General features: G+C 46.3%; 1 protein-coding gene across 1 annotated transcript in view; it reads right to left on the bottom strand.

The window, feature by feature from the left end:
- The window catches only part of Nup210l (nucleoporin 210 like), a 102,694-nt gene extending 82,387 nt beyond the window's left edge, over positions 1-20,307 (bottom strand). The window contains exons 1-7 of the mRNA XM_052731362.1: positions 19,486-20,307; positions 17,796-17,932; positions 11,481-11,612; positions 8,898-8,991; positions 7,030-7,180; positions 1,606-1,738; positions 310-468 (exon numbers count right to left, since the gene is read on the bottom strand). Coding sequence (XP_052587322.1) covers positions 310-468; positions 1,606-1,738; positions 7,030-7,180; positions 8,898-8,991; positions 11,481-11,612; positions 17,796-17,932; positions 19,486-19,706 — 1,027 coding nt within the window. The 5' untranslated portion in view covers positions 19,707-20,307. The remainder of the gene's footprint in view (positions 1-309; positions 469-1,605; positions 1,739-7,029; positions 7,181-8,897; positions 8,992-11,480; positions 11,613-17,795; positions 17,933-19,485) is intronic.
- Positions 20,308-21,325: the final 1,018 nt, after the last annotated feature.

Raw genomic sequence — 21,325 nt, 5'->3', positions numbered from 1 at the left:
AAAAATATATATTTATTTATTTGTTTATTGAATGTGCACTGGTGTTTTGCCTGCCTGTGTGTCTGTGTGAAGGTGTTGGATTCCCTGGAACTGGAGTTACAGACAGTTGTGAGCTGCCATGTGGAGGCTGGAATCGAACCCGGGTCCTCTGAAATGGCAGTAAGAACGCTTAACCACCGAGCCATCTCTCCAGGCACCTCCCCTGCCCCGCCCCCATTATCACTCTTAATAAGGTATTTTGCCAAGAACCATGCCTAGTATGTTCAGAGAAGTTTAGATTGGCCACTAAAAACGTGAACAAAAGGATACTTTTGTGGACAAAGATGAGGTTAGTTTGGCCCAGCTGGAGAGCAGTCACTGTGGCTGTTTTCTCATCCAGTAGAGCCACTTTCCCAGAAGGGAGCCCGTTATTTGTACCTCCGTGGTCTTGCAATTCCAACGTGTAATGTTCCAGGGGAAATTTCACCTCTGTAAGACAGGGAAGACAGACACATGGAACCGTCCAGGAGAGGGGTGTTCCAGTACACTGTGTGAGGAAGACAGAATGTTAGCCCTTTAAATCAACAGTAGGGTCTGTTTCTAATCCCTGCTTCAGAACGATGAATCTGCACAGAGAGAAGGGGTGCTGTGACCCAACTACTGACTTACACACCTGAAAACTAGTGAGCCCCTAGTGTGCTGCTGCACCCCTGTAATCCCCAGCACCTAGAGGACAGAGGCAGGAAGATCAGGAGTTCAAGGCCAGCCTCAGTTTAGGTTACCTGAGACACCGTCTCAAACCACAGCAACAGCTGGGCATGGTGATGCACACCTTTCACCCAAGTATACAGCAAGCAGAGGCAGGCGGATCTGTGTGAGCTCAAGGCCAGCCTGGTCTACATAGTGAGTTCCAGGACAGCCAGGGCTCTGTAAAGAGACCCTACCTCAAAAAAAGAAACAAACAAATCAGGCAACACTGGGGCTGAAGAGCTTGCTCTTCCAGAGGATGAGAGTTCTGTGCACAGCATCCACATCAGGTGGCCCACAACCACCTGAAATCCAGGTCCAGGGGATCTACTGCCCTCTTCAGATCTCTGTGTGCACCTGCACTCACATGTACACATAACCATACACAGATCGCACACATATCCACGTAATTATGATTAAAATAAATCTTTGTGAAAATAGCACCAGCAAAATGAATAAACCTGGTGAACTGGGTGGATCACCACTAAGCATGGACAGGACTGAGTTAATTGAGTCCACATAACTATTCATTCAATGGGCTTGTCTAGCCCATCGGCTATTAAGCTTGGCTATGGGACTGAGCTTATGAAGAAACAATTCTCACAGAGCACCACAAAGGTCATCCAAGCCCCTCAGATAAGCTCTTTTCACTTCCCCCCTTATCAGCTGGTGATTTTGGGCTGTTATCTTAACAGTGGACGCAAACGCAGAAGCTCTGTGTCATTAACATATGCCAATAAGCTCTTCAAAATATGCCAGCTTCGGTACTTAGAAGTATTTTATCACAAGATCCGAAACTTTACAAAGTGGTTTTGGCCGTGGTTTGTGCACTGCCTCCTTCAGCCACCATGAGTTCTAGGAAAGGCGAAGCAGTCTTACCTGTCATTCTTCCCTGAACCATTTTTACAACCTGGTATTTAATATAGGCTCCTACTAAGAGATACGTATCGTGGGACGGGATAAGAAATATGTTCTCCAGAACAAGCAGACGGATCAAGGCTGCCGACACTTTCTAAAAGAGGAAGGGAAAAAAAATTCCATGTGCAAAAGTCATCGAAGCTCCCACCCTTGTTCAAAGCTTACTTTTTTGTTTGTTTGTTTTTCAAGACAGGGTTTCTCTGTGTAGCTTTGGAGCCTGCCCTGGAACTTGCTCTATAGACCAGGCTGACTTTGAACTCACAGAGATGCACCTGTCTCTACCTCCTAAGTGCTGGGATTAAAGGTGTGCGCCACCACTACCTGGCCCAAAGCTTACTTTTGATAAGTTAAAAACAATAGTTTTTACATTTGTTTGTTTGTTTTTATGTGTGTGGGAATGTGGCTATCACAGGGCATGTCTGGAGGTCAGAGGACAACTTGCAGAAATCCATTCTCTCCTTCTGCCACATGGGTCCTCGGGATCAAACGCAGGTTCTTAGGCTTGGCAGCAAGTGCCCTTACTCACTGAGAAATCTCATCAGCCCATTTTGTATAAGCTTAAAAAAATATATATATATATAGAATATACATATATATATATATATATATATATATATATATATAAAACAAAAAAAATTTCCTAATAATCACAAATCATTTCAGGTTAAGCTGAAAGTGGCCATGAAACCATCTAACAGATGCAGCCTGCTAGTCAAGAGCTCTCCACCGCCCCTCTCTATCTCCAGTTCTAGTGCCATGTGCGTGTGTGTGTGTGTGTGTGTGTGTGTGTGTGTGTGTGTCTCCACTGCCCTCTGTCTCCAGCTCTAGCTCTGTGTGTGTGTGTGTGTGTGTGTGTGTGTGTGTGTGTGTGTGTATTTTTAATGTGCATGGGTATTGTACCTGCGTGTATGTCTGTGAACCATGTGTGTGCCTGGTGCCTTTGGAGGCCAGAAGAGGGTGTTGGATCCCCTGAGAACGAGATTACAGATGGTTGTGAACTGCCATGTGGGTGCTGGGAATTGAACCTGGGTCATTTGGAAGAGCAGCCAGTGCTTTTAACTGCTGAGTCATCTCTCCAGCCCTGAGTCATATTAAAACTAACCCAGGATCAGGTTATTGGGCTGTTCAGTAGGATGCCCACATAGTTGTTCTCTGGTCATGTAAATTAAATGCTCATCGAAGTCATTTTTTTTCTTACTGTATGTTAGCTATAACTTATAAATACATTACAACAGGAAGCTGGGTATGATGCTACAAGTCTATAATTCCACCATTTAAGAGGTGGATACAGGAGGATCAGAAGTCTGAGGCCAGCTTGGGCTACAGAGAGGGAGAGACCCTACCTTAAAAACCAAAACAGAACCAGAGCTGGGGAGGTGGCTCAGTCAGTGCAGTCCTTGTGACAGGCATGAGGAACTGAGGACATGGTGGCACGTTTGTAATCCCAGCTCAGGGGAGGGGAGACAGCTGGATCCCCAGGTACAACCACATCAGTGAGCCTCGGTCCCACTGAGAGGGACTCAAAAAATAAGGAGGGTGGCTCCTGAAGGGATCAAGGTTGACCTCTGGTCTTCACGAACACACACACAAACATGCCAGTACAAACACACCACAGGAAGCCCTGCACTAACATCAATAAACAGAGCTGAGGGTAGAGCTTAGTGGTAGAGGACATGCATGCAATCCCAGTACCAGGGTGGCTGAGCTTGGAGGATCAGCCTGGGCTACCAAGTAAGATCTACTGTCTCAAAAACCTAAGGTCACAGTGGCACATGCCTTTAATCCCAGCATCTGAGAGGCAGAGGCATGAGGCTCTCTGTGAGTTTCAGGCTAGCCTGGTCTACATAGTGAATTCAAGACAGCCAGAGCTACAAAGAGAGACTCTGTCTTAAAAAGAACAACAAAAGCCGGGCGGTGGTGGCGCACGCCTTTAATCCCAGCACTTGGGAGGCAGAGCCAGGCGAATCTCTGTGAGTTCGAGGCCAGCCTGGTCTACAAAGCGAGTTCCAGGAAAGGCGCAAAGCTACACAGAGAAACCCTGTCTCGAAAAACCAAAAAAAAAAAAAAAAAAAGAACAACAAAACAAAACAAAACCCCCTAAACCCAGCGGCTGGGAGATAGCTCAGTTGTTACATGCCTGCTCTGCAAATTGAGGATCTCAGTTCCCAGGACGTATGTAAAACAGCTGGGCACAATGAAATGCAGAGCTGGGTAATGGAAATGGATTAATTTAAGCTGTAAGAACAATTAGCAAGAAGCCTGCCACGGCCATACAGTTTGTAACCAATATAAGTCTCTGTGTTTACTTGGTCGGTCTGAGTGGCTGTGGGACTGGCGGGTGAGAGAGATTTGTCCTGACTGTGGGCCAGGCAGGAAAACTCAAGCTACAAATGGCGCCCAACGTGGGGCTCGAACCCACGACCCTGGGATTAAGAGTCTCATGCTCTACCGACTGAGCTAGCCAAATATACCAAGCTGACTTTGGAGATGTGTAAAGGTTAAAATCTTCCTTTTTAAGAAAAAAAAATGGGGGAAGTGCTGTGGGATGTTCTGTATGGCAAATGTGTTGCTGATTAGTCAATAAATAAAACACTGATTGGCCATTGGCTAGGCAGGAAGTGTAGGCGGGACAAGGAGGAGAATAAAGCTGGGAAGTGGAAGGCTGAGTCAGGGAGACACTGCCAGCTGCCATGATGACAAACAGCATGTAAAGATGCCGGTAAGCCATGAGCCACGTGGCAAGGTATAGATTAATGGAAATGGATTAATTTAAGCTGTAAGAACAGTTAGCAAGAAGCCTGCCACGGCCATACAGTTTGTAACCAATATAAGTCTCTGTGTTTACTTGGTCGGTCTGAGTGGCTGTGGGACTGGCGGGTGAGAGAGATTTGTCCTGACTGTGGCCAGGCAGGAAAACTCAAGCTACAACTGGGGAGGTAGAGAGCTGAGGAGCTAAGGACATGAGAATTTCTGGGTCTTGCAGGGCCCAGCCAGTCTAGCCAACCCAGTGAGCCCTAGTGTCAGCGAGAGAGACCCTGTCTCAAAAAATAAGGTGGAGAAATTATTGCAAAAGATGCCCTAACATGGACCTCTGGCATCCACACATGTGAGCACAAAAACATACACACATCAAGTCAATCAATCAATCAATCAATCAATATTTGTACAATATAAGTACACTGCCACAAAACTAGGGATTAAAGAGGCTTGTTGAAGCGGAGAGCTGGCCCAGTGGGTGAAGGCTCCTGTCAAGTCCAGGAGAAATAAGTTTGATCTCTTCATCCCTCACAAAGGTGGGCAGAGAGGGCAGACTCCCCAACACCGTCCTCTGACCTTCGCATAAGTGCCACTAACAAATAAATAAATACACTTTAAGATGTTTAAAATAGAAGTTTGAAGAAAAAAGAAGTCAAAAGAAAGGCACTCATAAGTGCCAGGAAATCAAACGCAGGTGAGAACAGAAAAGACTGGGGTTCTTGCAAGATGCCACACCCCATGGTCCATGCCCTTCTCACAGTTCTGCATTTTCACTTGACCATGAAAGATAAAGTTCCCAACGGTAATTTATGCAAGACAGAGTGTCTACATTTCTTTTGTGTTTTTGTTGTTGTTTTGGATGGGCTCTCACTATGTAGACCATATTCCAAACTTACTATGCAGTCAACCACCTGGATTTCTAAGCTGGACCCAGGGTTAAACATTGTTAGAGGAGAAAGCTTGGTCAGTAACGTACTGATGTACAAGCATGGCGACCTAAATTTGACCCCTAGCACCCACATAAAAGCTAGGATTAGTGGCACATTCCCATAATCCCAGTGCTGGGGAGGTGGAGAAAGGAGATTCCCTGGGACTCACCAGATAGCTGAACAGGAGAGGCCCAGGTTCAGTGAGAGACCCTGACTCAAAACATAAGGTGGAGCGCTATCTTACTGTCTCTCTCTCACACCCAGTTGCCATAAGTAAGCAACTTTCTCCTGTTGTGGAATATTAGTTTAAGATATGCTACATTTCTTTTATGCCGTGAAATATCTGTTTAATGATGCAAAGATTCATTGCAGTCTTTCATGTTGCATTTGTTTAACTCTGTGAAGCTGTGCTACTGTGCCTGTCTAAAACACCTGATTGGCCTAATAAAGAGCTGAACGGCCAATAGCTAAGCAGGAGAAAAGCTAGGCGGGGCTGGCATACAGAGAGAATAAATAGGAGGAGAAATCTGGACTTGAAAGAAAAGGAGAAAAGGAAGAGCGAGAAGAGGAGGGGAGGAGGGTGCCAGGGGCCAGCCACCCGGCCACACAACCACCCACAGAGTAAGAAGGGAAGAAAATATATAGGATAAAGAAAGGTAAAAAACTCAGAGGCAAAAGGTTGACAGGATAATTTAAGAAAAGCTGGCTAGAAATAAGCCAAGCTAAGTCCAGGCATTCATAAGTAAGAACAAGTCTCCGTGTGTTTATTTGGGAGCTGGGTGGTGGGCTCCCAAAGAGTGAAAACAACAACTACATTCTCCCTTGCTACAATCTTCTATCACAGGGTTCAGCCTCGTCCAGGCTACAGAAATGGAGTCACCCGACTGGAGACTAAAACCAATTAAACAGTGGCCAAAATAAATGTTTCCTCTACTGAAAAATGGATGTCCAGTGGTGAAGAGCACTAGTTGTTCATGCAGGGGACCTGGGTTCAATGTCCAGAATCCACTGTAACTCCAGTTCCTGGGCATCTGATGCCCTTGTCCAGCTCCCTCTTTTGTCTTCCAAGAGCACGAGGCACACGTGTGGCTCACAACACACGTGCGGGCAAACACTCATCATTTTAAACCTAAAATAACTTTTTAAAAATTTAAATAAGAAAAGCTTTAGATTGGGCATGGTAGCACACACCTTTAATCCCAGTACTCAGAAGGCAAAAGCTAGAGGACCTCTGTCATTTGGAGGCCAGCCTGGTCTACATAGTGAGCTTTAGGCCAACCAAGACAACATACAGACCCTATTTAAAAAAAAAAAAAAAAAAAAAAAAGGCAGACCCTTGGACTTACAAAAAGTCAGCTATTTTTAAAAGGGAACGTCAGGACGCGTGGTAGCTCGGTGGTGAAGCACTTGCCTATCATGTGGAGGGCATGGGTTTGATCCTTGGCACCAGAGTCTCACTATGTAGCCCTGGCTGGCCTGGAATTCACCATGTAGACCAGGCTGGCTTCAAACTCCTAGAGATCCCCCTGCCTCTGTCTCCTGAGTGCTGGGATTAAAGGTGTGCGCCACCACTGCAGGTTTGAAGTGGCTTTTCCAAATAAATGATCAGCTCTTGGCCCAGACGACAGCAAGTTAGGGGCTTCTTCTCTATTCCCCAGGGCAGGACTTCAGGCGGCTGCTGCTGGCACAGACTGTTTACCTTGTAGAACGGCTCGTAAATTCGGACTCTTACAACAGCAGCGCCCGTTCTCATCCCAGACACCAAAATCACGTCTCCTTGTCGCTCTTCTTTCTCCATCTCAGCTATGTACTCAGGGGGAGAATACACTGCTTCCGAGAATTTCAGGATCCTGGATACAAAGTGAGATTTGTCTCTACAGTTGTGTAGCTTGATCTGCTTAAGGGGCCCCCTGGCAGCAGGATCAGGATCCATCCCTGGTGCATGAGCTGGCTTTTTGGAGCCCACTACCTATGGGGGGACAGTTTGCATGGCCTTGATGCAGGGGGAGGGGCTTGGACCTGCCTCAACTGAATGTACCAGGCTCTGAGGACTCCCCATGGGAGACTTTGCCTTGTTGAAGGAGGGAATCGGGGAGGGGTTGGGGAGGGAGGTGTGAGGGGTGGGAAGAGGGAAGAGAGGGGGAGCTGTGATTGGTATGTAAAATGATTTATTTTTCTTTTTTTTTTTTGTTTTTTTGTTTTTTGAGATAGTGTTTCTCTGTGTAGCCTTGGTTGTCCTGGAACTCACTTGGTAGCCCAGGCTGGCCTCCAACTCACAGAGATCTGCCTGCCTCTGCCTCCCACATGCTGGGATTAAAGGCGTGTGCCATCACCGCCTGGCCAGGTATATAAAATTAATTTAAAAATTCCTTAAAATAAATTTTGTCTCAGTAGAATTAACAGCCTTCTATACTTTAGTCTTTATAAAGCCTGTCTGTGCAGACAGCTTTGAAATACCTTTGCTTGTTTGTGGGCTTTTTGAAACAGTGTCTTATGTAACTAGCCCAGACTGACCTCTAACTTGAATTTGCTATGTAGCAGAGGCTCACCCTGAACTACTACTACTCTTTTCTTTTCTTTTCTTTTCTTTTCTTTTCTTTCTTTTCTTTTCTTTAAGACAGGGTTTCTCTGTGTAGCCCTGGCTGTCTGGAATTCCTCTGTAGACCAGGCTGGTCTTGAACTCAGAGATCCACCTGCCTCTCCAGTGGTGGAATTAAAGGTGTGAGCCACTACTGCCCAGCTCACCCTGAATTTCTAATCCCCCTGTTTCAGCACCCCACTCCACTCTCCCACCCCCTGGTGCTGGGATTATATAGTTCTGTGCCACTGAGCCTGGTTTGAGTTTTTTAATTTCTGATTTCCAGAAGGGCTAGCCTATGGCTAAGACTGCTATATGGGGGCTGGAGAGATGGCTCAGAGGTTAAGAGCACTGACTGCTCTTCCAGAGGTCCTGAGTTCAATTCCCAGCAACCACATGGTGGCTCACAACCATCTACAATGAGAGATCTGGCGCCCTCTTCTAGCCTGCAGTCATACATGCTGTATACATAATAAATAAATAAATCTTTAAAAAAAAAAAAAAAAAGACTGCTATATGACTACAATTTAGGCTGTCTGTGATCTGTTCTTTGGTACTAAAAACAAAATCCCTTTGTTGTTTCAATTTCTTTTTTTTAATGGCCCTACTGTGTAGACCTGACTGGTCTGGAACTCACTATGTAAACCAAGTTATTTTTGAACTCACAGAACTCAGCTTGCCTCTGCCTCCTGACTGCTAGGATTAAAGGTGCTTGTCAACATTCCTGGCTAATTATCTCACACAATTTTAGCATGTGCAGACAGCCTGAGCTCACGGAGGCTCGAATTAACTCTCATGAAGGTTTCCACATTTATCTCCTCTGTTTTCTACCAAAGATAATTTGCCCTAGTGAATATATCTGTTTAAAAATAAAAACAAAAGAACAGACAGTAGGATTATCAAAGTCCACACAGGTGGCTGCTGTCCAGAGTGTCCCACGGAGACAGCGCTCCTCCAGAGACAGGTGGCATGCTAGGCTCCAGCTTTACCTAATTTTGTTAGACGGTTCTTCTCTTGCTGACTCGTTATCCTGGGCAATGCTCCACTCAAACACCATGCCCGCCAAAGTACTAAACGTGTTTCCTGTAGAGGAAGCCAAAAGCAGACAAGACAGAATCACATATTCCAAAACATTCAAGTATCTTCAACAAGAAAGGGACTAACCAGCCGGGCGGCGGTGGCGCACGCCTTTAATCCCAGCACTCGGGAGGCAGAGGCAGGTGGATCTCTGTGAGTCCGAGGCCAGCCTGGGCTACCAAGTGAGTTCCAGGAAAGGCGCAAAGCTACACAGAGAAACCCTGTCTCGAAAAACCAAAAAAAAAAAAAAAAAAAATCACTTTAAGTCTTTTTCTGTAACAAAACAAATAATGAAACCTTTATTAACTGATTGAAACACACACATGAGAAAGATCCTCACATGACAATGTAAGTGCTATTCCCAACAGGCTGTCCTTATTATTTAGGTTTTTTGAGACAAGGTCTCTCTGTGTAGCTTTGCGCCTTTCCTGGAACTCTCTTGGTAGACCAAGCTGGCCTCGAACTCACAGAGATCCACCTGCCTCTGCCTCCCGAGTGCAGGGATTAAAGGTGTGTGCCACCATGGCTCAGCTCCAACAGACTTTCTAAAGTAGAAGGGACCCACATGGACCCACTGGCAGGTGGCGAAGCTTCCGAAGTCTCTCTGTCCCTTTCTATCCAGAGGCCACCTAAGACACCTCACAGGTGACAGGCATACTTCACCCTGGTTCCTTCTACACAAATTTTCATGAAAAATAGATTCCAAAAGTTACTTTTTCAAGTCTTAAAAATTAGCCCAACACATGGTGACTCACGCCTTTAATCCCAGAAAGTGAGCCTTTAATCCCAGAAAGCGAGCCTTTAATCCCAGGTAGCGATGGCAGAAAGCAGAAAGGTATATAAGGCGTGAGGACCAGAAACTAGAAGCATTTGGTTGGTTAAGCTTTTAGGCTTCTAGCAGCAGTTCAGCTGAGATCCATTCGGATATGAGGACTCAGAGGCTTCCAGTCTGAGGAAAAAGGATCAGCTGAGGAACTGGCAAGGTGAGGAAGCTAGCTGTGGCTTGTTCTGGTTCTCTGATCTTTCAGCATTCACACACACACACACACACCCCGCCCAAAAAAAATTAGCTCAGTAGTCTTGGGCTACTGAGGTGGTTCCGTGGGCACAGGTACTCACAGTGCGAGCCTGGCCGCCTGAGCTCCATCCTGTAAACGTAGAAAACAACCTCCATATGCATGCCAGCAACAGTTAATAAAAAACACAGTAAATAAAATTTTAATCCTGTTTACTAAATAAAAGTTTACAAAATAGTAGTGATGACTGTTTTTAATATCATTTTACAACATTACTATAGCACATTTAAGGCAGCATAAATCAGGTGGCTCACAAGAATCTATAACTCCAGATCTAGGGGATCCACCCTCTTTGGATTTCCTTGAACACTAGGGCTGTAAGTGGTGCATATACATACATACATACAAACACCTATACACGGAAACTAAAATCAATAAATCTAAAACAATGTAAACAAACAAACAAACAAACAAAGCAGAGTTATCAATAAATCTTTTTATTTTAATCTTTTTTTTTCTTTTGTCGAGAGGGTTTCTCTGTGTAGCTTTAGAGCCTATCCTGGAACTCGCTCTGTAGACCAGGCTGGCCTCGAACTCACAGAGATCCGTCTGGCTCTGCCTCCCGAGTGCTGGGATTAAAGGCGTGCGCCACCACCGCCCGGCAATAAACCTTAAAATATATCCTTAATTGTTGATCTGGGGACCATCGATAGAAGCTCAGTGGCAGATGTCAATACTTTAAAAGAGCTCGCCCCTGCACGGCGGCGCACGCCTTTAATCCCAGCACTCTGGAGGCAGTAGTGGGCTGATCTCTGTGAGTTGGAGGCCAGCCTGGTCCACAGAGAGAGTTCCAGGACAGCCAGGGCTATAGAGTGAGACCCTGTCAGTGCTAGTGAGATGGCCGCCAGGCCTGAGGACCCACGCGGCAGGAGGAGAGAACTGACTTCCACACGTTGTACTAAGACTTCCCTGTGTACTGTGGTGATACACAGGCCCCACCCTCATACTAATTTCTTCTTCTTTTTTTTAATTTTATTTTCATTTGCATTGGTGTTTTTGCCTGCATGTATGTCTGTGTGGTGAGGATGTCGGATCCCCTGAAACTGGAGTTACAGACAGTAGTGAGCTGCCATGTGGGTGCTGGGAATTGAACCCGGGTCCTCTGGAAGAGCAGCCAGTGCTCTTAACCACAGAGTTCTCTCCCCTAGCCCGAACTAATTTCTTTTAAAGTCCAGAAATAACAAGAAATAATAGCAGTAGTTTTTTTTTTGTTTTTTTGTTTTTTTTTTGCAAGACGGCAGCTCGTACATTGAACTATGTCCTGCACTGCAGACCCTCCTGCATGTGAGTCCCCAGTGAGCGAACAGGTCACATTCACAACCTGCCACCATCACACGGTTCCTGTTTCCGAGCCCAACGTGAAGGAGTACTGCTCCGTTTTAGGTACACGTTTTCTCGGACCATCTCCAGTCCCCTTACCTTTAGCATCCAGGGCCCTCACCATCAGTTCCAGGGGTGCATCGTCTACATACAGCTCCCGGGTTCGAGAAACAATTTCAATGCTGTCTATCACATCGACCTTAACATCACAGCGTAGTTCAAGGTCAGTCACTGCAAGGGAGCAAAAAGCTGACTGACTATTTAAGTAAACTGTCACCAATCTATTAAATGTCTCAAATATTCAAGAGTTTAAAGGCTATAAAAGGGCCAGCAGCCAGGGCTATGTGGAGAGACTGTCTCAAAAAGACAAAAAAAAAAAAAAAAGGAACCTCTGTTTCATGACAGGGTTCTGGGAATAAATGTCCTGCCAAGCATGAGGATGAGAGAACCAACTTTTTTTTTTTTTTAATTTTATGCGTATAGGTGTTTTGCCTACATGTATGTTTATGTACTATGCTCATGCAGTGCCCTAGGAGGCCAGAAGAAGGCACTGGACCCCCTGGAACTGGAGTTGTAGGTGGTTGTGAGCCACCAGGTGGATGCTGGGAACTGAAGAGAATTCTCTGGAAGAGCAGCCAGTGCACTTAATTTGTTTTCTCAAGGTCAGAGGGCAGCTTTAAGAGTTCATTCCGGAGCCGGGCGGTGGTGGCGCACGCCTTTAATCCCAGCACTCGGGAGGCAGAGCCAGGCGGATCTCTGTGAGTTCGAGGCCAGCCTGGACTACCAAGTGAGTTCCAGGAAAGGCACAAAGCTACACAGAGAAACCCTGTCTCGAAAAACAAAAAAAAAAACAAAAAAAAAAAAAAAAAAAGAGTTCATTCCGGGGCTGGAGAGATGCTCCTTCGCTAAGAGCTGTGTATCAGGCCCATCCCTGATTCCCTGCAGAATTATATGATAACGTTTCTTGTATGCCAAGTTCCTAACTAATCCAAAAAGGCCTAAAAGATACGTTGGCTGCAGCGGCAAACATCTGTAATCCTGGCATCTGAGGGGCCAAGGCAGGAAGACGGCTGCTTGGGCTGCTATACAGTGAGACCCTCTCACAGAAAATCAAACCCAGGGCTGTGTGTCACTTTCGTGGGACTTGCTTTATTCCTTGTCTTTTTAAGTGGCATTTTTAAAATCTTTTATAAAATGAGGGTAATAGGTTTTTTGAAGTTATTTAGAAAAGTAAGATGGTGGTACTGTATGAAAACTGTATTAATGAGCCTCTACCTGTGTGTAGAGGTCAGAAGACACCTTGAGAGAGTGGGCTCTTTCCATTCCACCTGTGGGTCCCAGGGATCAAACTCAGGCCATCAGGCTTGGCAGCAGGAACCTTTACCCACTGAACCATCCGACCAGCCCTCAAGGGTTTTTGGTTGGTTGGTTTTTGTTCCCCCTCCCTTGAACTCTGAACTTTTTTGTTTTGTTATTAGTTATTTTCTTAAGACAGGGTTTCACTGTGCAGACCTGGCTGGCTGGGAATTCAAAGAGGGGTGTGTGTGTGTGTGTGTGTGTGTGTGTGTGTGTGTGTGTGTGTGTAAATGTGCGTGGACATGCATGCCATAGCAGGCACGTGGATGTTAGTAGACAGTTTTGTAGATCCGTTCTCTCCCTCCACCTTTACAGGGGTTCCAGAGATCAAATTTAGATCACCTCCTGGGCCAGCTCAGCAGCCCAGGTCTGTCTTTCTGAGAGCCAAGTTACAAATAAATACAGGAGAAAAGTCTAGAATAAGCCCAGATTAGAATTTAAGCAATCACTGTGAATTCACATTCCTTTTCACACACACACACACACACACACACACACACACACACACACACACACGCAGCTAGATACATACAGAAATAAACACAGAGATGTGTGTACACATAGGCTGGCATGTGCACGTTTCTTTCTTAGCTCTGTCTGCCAAGAGAACCTAGAAACGGGGACACTCCCTTAGCAACAAGCACACTAGCATCTAGATCGTGCGGTCTAAATATAACTCTAGAGCTCCAAGGCAAGGAAGGACTGTGCTGGGCACAGAGCTTAGTTGGTAGAGTGTTGGACAGCATGGAAGAAGCCTGGGGCGTGACCTCCAGCAGGGCATAAGCACAGCATGGTGGTACACACTTGTAATCCCAGGACTGGGGAGGCGGAGGCAAAAGGATCAGAAGTTCAAGGTCATGCTTAGCCATATAGTGAATCAGAGGCCAGAGTGGTTACACGAGGCCTTATCTGAAGAAAAAAAAAAAAAAAAGGAAGTACTGTAAGGAAATAGCAAAAATAAGGGCACGTCCAAAGGACACAGGAGCCAACCTGCAGGATACCACAAGTGGAAAAGATGAATTACCACAGTAGTCTAGTTTTCTCCCTATAGCTGTGACAAGCACCAAACCCAAAGTAACGAAAATGCAGAAAAGACTTTTTTTCATATAGGCTGTAATCCATCACTAAGAGCAGTCCAAGCAGGAACTCAAGTAGGAATTTGAACCAGAAATCATAAAGGAACATTGATTGTTGGGTGACTTGCAGGCTCATATAGAGGTCAGGACCATTTGCCCAGGGAATAGTGTCCCCCACATTGGACTGAACCCTCAATTAACAACCAAGACATTCCCCCACAGACAGGACACTCTGATCTAGGCTGTCCTTCAGTTGAGATTCCCTTCTCAGGTGACTCGCTGAGGCTGTGTCAAGCTGACAGTTAAAGCTAAGTAGGACACACAGAACTGGATTATAACCCCGTCCCCAATAGCTGAGTCCATACTGACATAAATAACTGAGTAAGTTATTCAATGGGAAGAAGACGGTATGTGTAAGATGTAGGATGCCTTTCTTTCACAATACTAAATATAGAAGAGATGAGGGAAAGGGAAAAAAGTAACCATCTGAACATCACAGTTAAGATTCATGGAGGACAGGTGTGGTGGTATACACCCAAAGTTCCAGCATTTGGGAGACAGAGGCAGGAGGACTGCTAGAAGTTCCAGGTTGGCCTGGGCTACGCAGTGAGATAACCTGTTTCGAAACCAACCAAACGAACAAAAAGATCCATCTGGCCAGGCGGTGGTGGCGCACGCCTTTAATCCCGGCACTTGGGAGGCAGAGGCAGGTGGATCTCTGTGAGTTCGAGGCCAGCCTGGTCTAGAGAGCGAGATCCAGGACAGGCTCCAAAGCTACACAGAGAAACCCTGTCTGGAACAAAACAAAACAAATCATACAATCTTTCTTTAGAACCCATGCATATGTGATAACATCAGTGGGTGAAACCTTTAAGGAGTGATGGGATTATCAAAGTGTCTTCCCCAAGTATTTACCAGCTATTATGGTACTTAATATATCACCACAAGCTCTTTGACAATTCTCCCCCCCCCCCCCCCAAGGTGGGGCTTAAAACTTTCTCCTTTGCTTCTGGGGCTGGACTCAGTGATGATTTTCCATGACTAGCGTAAAGGAAGTGGGGAACGGGAACTTCACAGACAGACACCATCTGAATCAAGTGTAAACACAGCCGCTGCTGGCATCACACACTCTGGCACATGATGCAAAGCCCAGGCTCTTCACCCCCAACTCCCCCCCCAAAAAAAAACCTATAATCCGAACCATCAGACAAACCCAAACTGAGGGACAGCTGACCAACACTAGTACTGGGGACTGAACACAGGGCCTCACACACGTTAGGAGGCAAGCTCTCTGCCACTAACCTATATCCCTAGCTCTCTCTTTTTTTTTTCCTAGCTCTCTTTTTCATTTTAAGGTTGAACAGCCCATACTGGCCTTGAATCCGTGATCCTTGAGCCTCCATCTCCCGACAGCTGGGGTTACAAGTCCACACCACTGAGCCTGGCTCCCCAACACACTTTAAAATGTCAAAAGTGTGTTGCTGAGATGCCAGTTGTGGTGGTGCGCTCCTGGATCCTCAGCACCTAGGAAGTGGGAGGCAAGAGGATCAGGAGTTCAAGGCCAGCTTCAACTATATAGTGAGTTCCAGGGCAGCCTGTGCTACATGAGACCCTGTCTGGGAAAATGGCTCAGTGAGCAAAATGTTTGTTTCACACACATGAAGACCTGAGTCTGGATCCCCAGAACACACATTAAAAACCAGGCCTAGTGTGGCACACCTCTGTAGCCCCAGGGCTAGGTAAGTGAAGACAGGCAATCCTGGGGGCTCATTGGCCAGGCAGCCTACCCTAAATATGGAGTTCCTGATTCAAGGAGAGACCATGCTTCAAAAATAATATGAAGAGCCACTGAAAAAGACACCAGAAGCTAAGCTCTGGCCTCCACATGAATATGTATGCAACACACACACACAACATTATGCACTCTGAAACCTCGGTGATTAAAATGCCAAGGCAAAGGAGTATCACCAGGAGTTCAAGGCTAGCCTAGACTAAGAGACCCTGTCTTAAAAATAAACAAACAAACAAAACTGAAACAAACAAAAAGAAACCCAGGAGTCAGGAGGTAGTAGCAGGCAGATCTCTGTGAGTTCAAGACCAGCCTGGTCTACAGAGTGAGTTCCAGGACAGCCAAGGCTGTTACGGTGCATATCTTCATATCCCAGCACCTGGGAGGCAGAGGCAGGAAGATCTCTGTGAGTTTGAGGCCCCATAGTCTACATAGGGAATTTCAGGCTAGCCAAGGCTACACAGTGAGACCCTGTCTCAAAAACAAAAAACAAAAACCACACACACACACACACACACACACACACACACACACACACACACACACACGGAAATGCACAATTAGAACCTGTGAGATGGTTTATCAGGTAAAAGCACCTGCTCCCAAACCTGACAATCTGAGCTCAGTTCTGGGGGCCCACATGGTGCAGGGCAAGAGGTAACCCCTAAAAGTTGCTCTCTAACCTCTACATGCACGCCATTTCATACACACCCCCTCCCCACACAAAAATAAATGTAACAAAAAAAGTGTTCTTAGGTTAAGTATGGCACATGTCTTTACCCAGAACCTGGGGGTCAGGGGCAGGTGGATATCTATGAGTTTGGGGAAAACCTGGCCTATAAAAGTGAGACCATGGGCTGGAGAGATGGCTCAGAGGTTAAGAGCACTGACTGCTCTTCCAGAGGTCCTGAGTTCAATTCCCAGCACCCACATGGTGGCTCACAACCATCTGTCATGAGATCTGGCACCCTCTTCTGTATACATAATAAATAAATCTTAAAAAAAAAAAAAAAAAAAGTGAGACCATGTCTCAAAAATGATCAAACACTCAAAACAAAAATAAATAGGATGGCAAAATTATGCTATTGTTTTTAAATTATATTCATTTTCCATGTGTGTATGTACACGCAAGCATGCCATCGTGCACATGTGGAGATGTTCCACCCAGTCTGCTGTGCACCATGAGGAATGAGAGAGACAACACTTATGGATTCCAAGGACTTTAATAAATCACCATATAAGCGGACTGCTGATCAATCATTGCAGCCCTGATCAATCAGGACAAGGACTCAGGGGCCTTGTTTCTCTTGACAGCTTCAAGCAGGGGCAGAAGTAGGGTTTATAAGCAGAAAAACCAGAAACATTTGTTGCCAAGTTACAGTTATATTTTTCCCCAGTCGGGAGTCAGAGATTAGGGACTTTCCCTATGTGTTCCATCACTGTCAACCAACACAGAATGTCCAACCAATCAGATTCATCTGTTCTTTCTGTTGTTAGGAACGGCCATAATGTTTTAGAGAACTAGGGGGATAATGGACTGTTTCTATTGTCTAAGGAGGAGGTTGGTCAGCCATTGGAAAGTTCCCAGTTCCCCTAGGGCTTGGGAACTTGAACTTTGGTTCACCCTACAAGTAAAATGGAGTCTGAAGTCAAAATGGCAGCACTTTGGACAAGGTGCTTTTTTGCCTGCTCCCTTCAGAGATCAGAGGGCAGCATTTAGGATTTGGTTTTTTCCTTCTGCCTCAGGTTCTCAGGCTTGACAGCAAGCCCCTTTACCCACTGAGCCATCTCACTGGCCCACTGAATTATGATTTATATCAGAAATCTTTTTTCTTTAAGTTTTTAATACTTGAAGCCAAAAACATGTGTGTTAATCATTTATAGAAAAGGTTATCTTATTCATCTTTGCTTTTAACACACCCTTTTCTTGCCAGGCATGGAGATGCACATCTTTAATCTCAGCACACAGGAGGGTAACGCACGACCTATGAGTTCAAGGCCAGCCTGGGTTACACAGTGTGTACCAGGCCCAGGCAGACCCTGTCTCAAAACTCCAAAGAAATGGCTGGACACGGTGGTGCACCCCTTTGACCCTAGCACTGGGATGGCACAGGCCAGCCAGGGCTACATAGTGAGACCCTGTCTCAAGGAACAACAGCCACAAAAACCAAACAAACAAATCCCATAACATACCTACTTCTCGAGCAAGAATACTGCTGCTGAGGCGGATTGGTTGGGTGGATTCAGCAACAAGAACAGCTCTTTGGGAACAAGAGGTGCCCTTTTCATATAAAGGCTCAATGGTAACTGCATCGTGATGAGTGGAATGCCTGCCGAAACAGAATGGTTAAGAGCATGAAATGCGTGGGTCAAGGGGACATATGAAAGGAGTGTCTGCACTTCTCCCATGTTACATACATTAGGTATGCCTAATGACACTCTAAGGGAGAAGCACTGTCAGAGGACACAAGAATAAAATCGGGAGAGCGATCAGAACCTTTTCTCTTGTGCAAAGATCTCAAGTGTTATATTCCTCCCAGGATGTTTAAAAAAGACTCACACTGGCCTTGGTGGCGCACGCCTTTAATTCCAGGGCTTGTGAGGGAGAGGCAGGTGGATCTCTGTGAGTTCGAGGCCAGCCTGGTCTACAGAGTGAGTTCCTGGCCGCCCAGGGCTACACAGGGAAACCCTGTCTCAAAGTAAAACGAAAGACTCACACTGTGGGAGAATAACCTTGAGGCTGTGTTTGCGACAGGATGGGGCTTCCTCTTACGTCTTGAGAAATAATTTCCTGTGGGTCTAGAAACTGAGCTGCTGTCTAAGATGGAAAAGTTGCCTACTTTCTGAGACCAAACAAAAATACAAAATAAACCTTAGCATCTTAGATGAATGGAAAGCTCTCCATACTGGGACGATTCCTGAATGACGGCCATCACATGGGGTCCTCTACAAGCCTAAGTTCCTTATATTTCCTCATGAAATGAGTTGAAATTCTTGTACTCAGGGATAAAAGCCTCACTGCTTCTCATGTAAGGCGGGGAAGGGTCTAGGGATGTAGTTCCTCAGTAGAGGGCTTGCCTAGCATGTGCAAAGCCGAAGTCCAACCCTCCGATCTGCAGATACAGGAAGAGGAAATCCCTTCCATTTAGGATAAATGTTCTGGTACCTAGAGGCTTACTTTAGTTAAGATCCCTTACAATTCAGGAAAGCACGTGACCTGCCATTGGGTTCTCTTACAGTCAGGAAGGTCGTTAGCCCAGAACTGACTACCCCGAATCGTCCCACTTCAATTGCCCAGGGGGAGGGGCGCTCTCATATCACACAGGCAGATCTCATCTCCAGGCGTGATGAACCGTGTCTTGTTACTCCAGTTCTGTCGTCCTTGTCGGTCTTCAAATGTGGTTCTCACTGCACCTGTTTCTGTTTCCATGCAAACCCCACAAATTGGGGGAAATGAATGCCGGCTGTGTCTGACATAGGGCTTTGCCGGTGCCGACAACTAACTAGCTGTCTCAACAGGGAGGCATCCTAGTTAACAGACTCCCATCCGGTTAACTTCTTTTTTTTTTTTTTTTTTTTGGTTTTTTCGAGACAGGGTTTCTCTGTGTAGCTTTGCGGCTTTCCTGGAACTCACTTGGTAGCCCAGGCTGGCCTCGAACTCACAGAGATCCGCCTGGCTCTGCCTCCCGAGTGCTGGGATTAAAGGCGTGCGCCACCACCGCCCGGCCCTAGTTAACTTCTTAAAGAGCCTCACAATTTAGGGTATATCCCACCCAAGGATGCAACGTTAAGGCCCCTCCACACTGCGGGACCACACCACATTCCTGTAATCCCTTCCCTCTCCGCTGTGGGGACGAGATCGCGTGGCTCTGGCGCCCCTCACCAGGTGTAGCAGCCCCGCTGCGCCTCCAGCAAGAAGGGCACCCGGCCGGGCTCCCGGCTGAACGGCAGTAACACTTGGGGCACATTGAGTTTGTTGGCCAGAGTCCCAACTAAAAACAGGAAGAGGTGGTGTGGAGTCAAGGAGAAAAGGAGCCTGAAGCTTGGGGGTCCAGGAGCCCTCGAGCCAATCATGGCTACCGCCTCGGTCTCGGTCCCACTCATCTACCGGAGGCCAGCACCCCCACCAACCAATCCGCAGCCACGACGTCAACGGGTACCTTTCTTGCTAGGAATTGTGGGTACTCCTCCCCACCCCCGCCCCCAGACAGGGTTTCTCTGTGTCTCCCTGGCTGTCCTGGAACTCGCTCTGTAGGCGAGGTTGGTTGGCCTCGAACTCATAGAGGTCAGCCTGCCTCTGCCTCCTGAGTGCTGGGATTAAGGGCTGCGCCACCACGGTCTGGCGAATTGTGGGTACTATTTCCAAGTGTGTCAAAAAGCTAACATTGGGTAAATTCCAGGCACAGACCCAAAGGGCCACTTAGTTACTAAGTATTTGATGGTAAACTTTACTAGCAAGGAACCAGACAGAAAGTTCCAAAAATCCAAGCAGTGCCTCCCGTCTCAACTCTTCATGTATTGTTTTTTTTTTGTTGTTGTTGTTTTTGTTTTTGTTTTTCGAGACAGGGTTTCTCTGTGTAGCTTTGCGCCTTTCCTGGATCTCACTCTGTAGACCAGGCTGGCCTCGAACTCACAGAGATCCGCCTGGCTCTGCCTCCCGAGTGCTGGGATTAAAGGCGTGCGCCACCACCGCCCGCTGTCTTCATGTATTGTTAGGGCCGAAAGACTGAGGTGAAACTCAGGGCTCGCATGTACAAGGGCCTGGGCTCACCCACCAGTACTAAATACAAGAAACAAGTTAAAAATTCAAGTAATTTCCAGTCAGCGTTAGTCTAGGGCTATAGAAAAACTTCCAGTCTCTAGCATAAACAGCTGGCCTTAGACAAGGTTTACGCTATTTTTACTAGGGATCGGATTTAAGTCCTGCTTCAAGACCTCGATGCAGGAAATAACAGACACTGGCCTCAGAAGTAACCGGGACAGCCATTGTCTGACACAGCCTGACTCAGCAAAACACTCCTTGGGTGCACTTCCTTTCACTGGGGTGGGGTGGCACACATCCATGATCTCAGTAATCATAGGCTGAGGAAGGAGGATCAAGAAGCCTGGTCTACACACAAAACCCTCTCAACGGAGCTGGCAAGGTGGTGTGCATTACAGATGGTTGTGAGCCACCATGTGGTTGCTGGGAATTGAACTCAGGACCTCTGGAAGAGCTGTCAGTGCTCTTAACCCCTGAGCCACCTCTCCAGCCGTTTTTTTTCTCATAATTAAAAAAAAAAAAAAATAAAGAAAAAGAAAAGAGCTGGGCATGGTAGCTCGTACCTTTAATCCCAGCACTTGGGAGGCAGACACTGGTGGATTTCTGAGTTGGAGGCCAGCCTGGTTTACATATTGAGTACCAGACCAGCCAAGGCTAGATAGTGAGACCATCTCACAAAACAAAGGCTAAAATATTGTGTGCAAATGTGTCAAGTCAAAGGTCAACCTTAGAGGTATTCCTGAAATACTACCTTAATTTTAAATTTAAAAAATTTTATTTTTTTGACCAGTGGAAAAAACTTGTAATCCACTTCTAATCTCAGCACCAGGGGATCAGCAGAGGCAGGTGGACCTTTAAGTTTTCGGCCAGAGTGAGTTTCAGGATAACCAGGCCTATGTATAAACTCTGTTTCATGAAACAGAAGGAAAAAAAAATTTTTTTTTTTAAACAGGGTTTCTCT

Source organism: Peromyscus californicus, unplaced genomic scaffold (genome assembly GCF_007827085.1).
Source record: "Peromyscus californicus insignis strain IS unplaced genomic scaffold, ASM782708v3 Scaffold_9__1_contigs__length_137607984, whole genome shotgun sequence".
NCBI lineage: Eukaryota > Metazoa > Chordata > Mammalia > Rodentia > Cricetidae > Peromyscus > Peromyscus californicus.
This window is presented reverse-complemented; position numbering and strand designations above follow the sequence as displayed.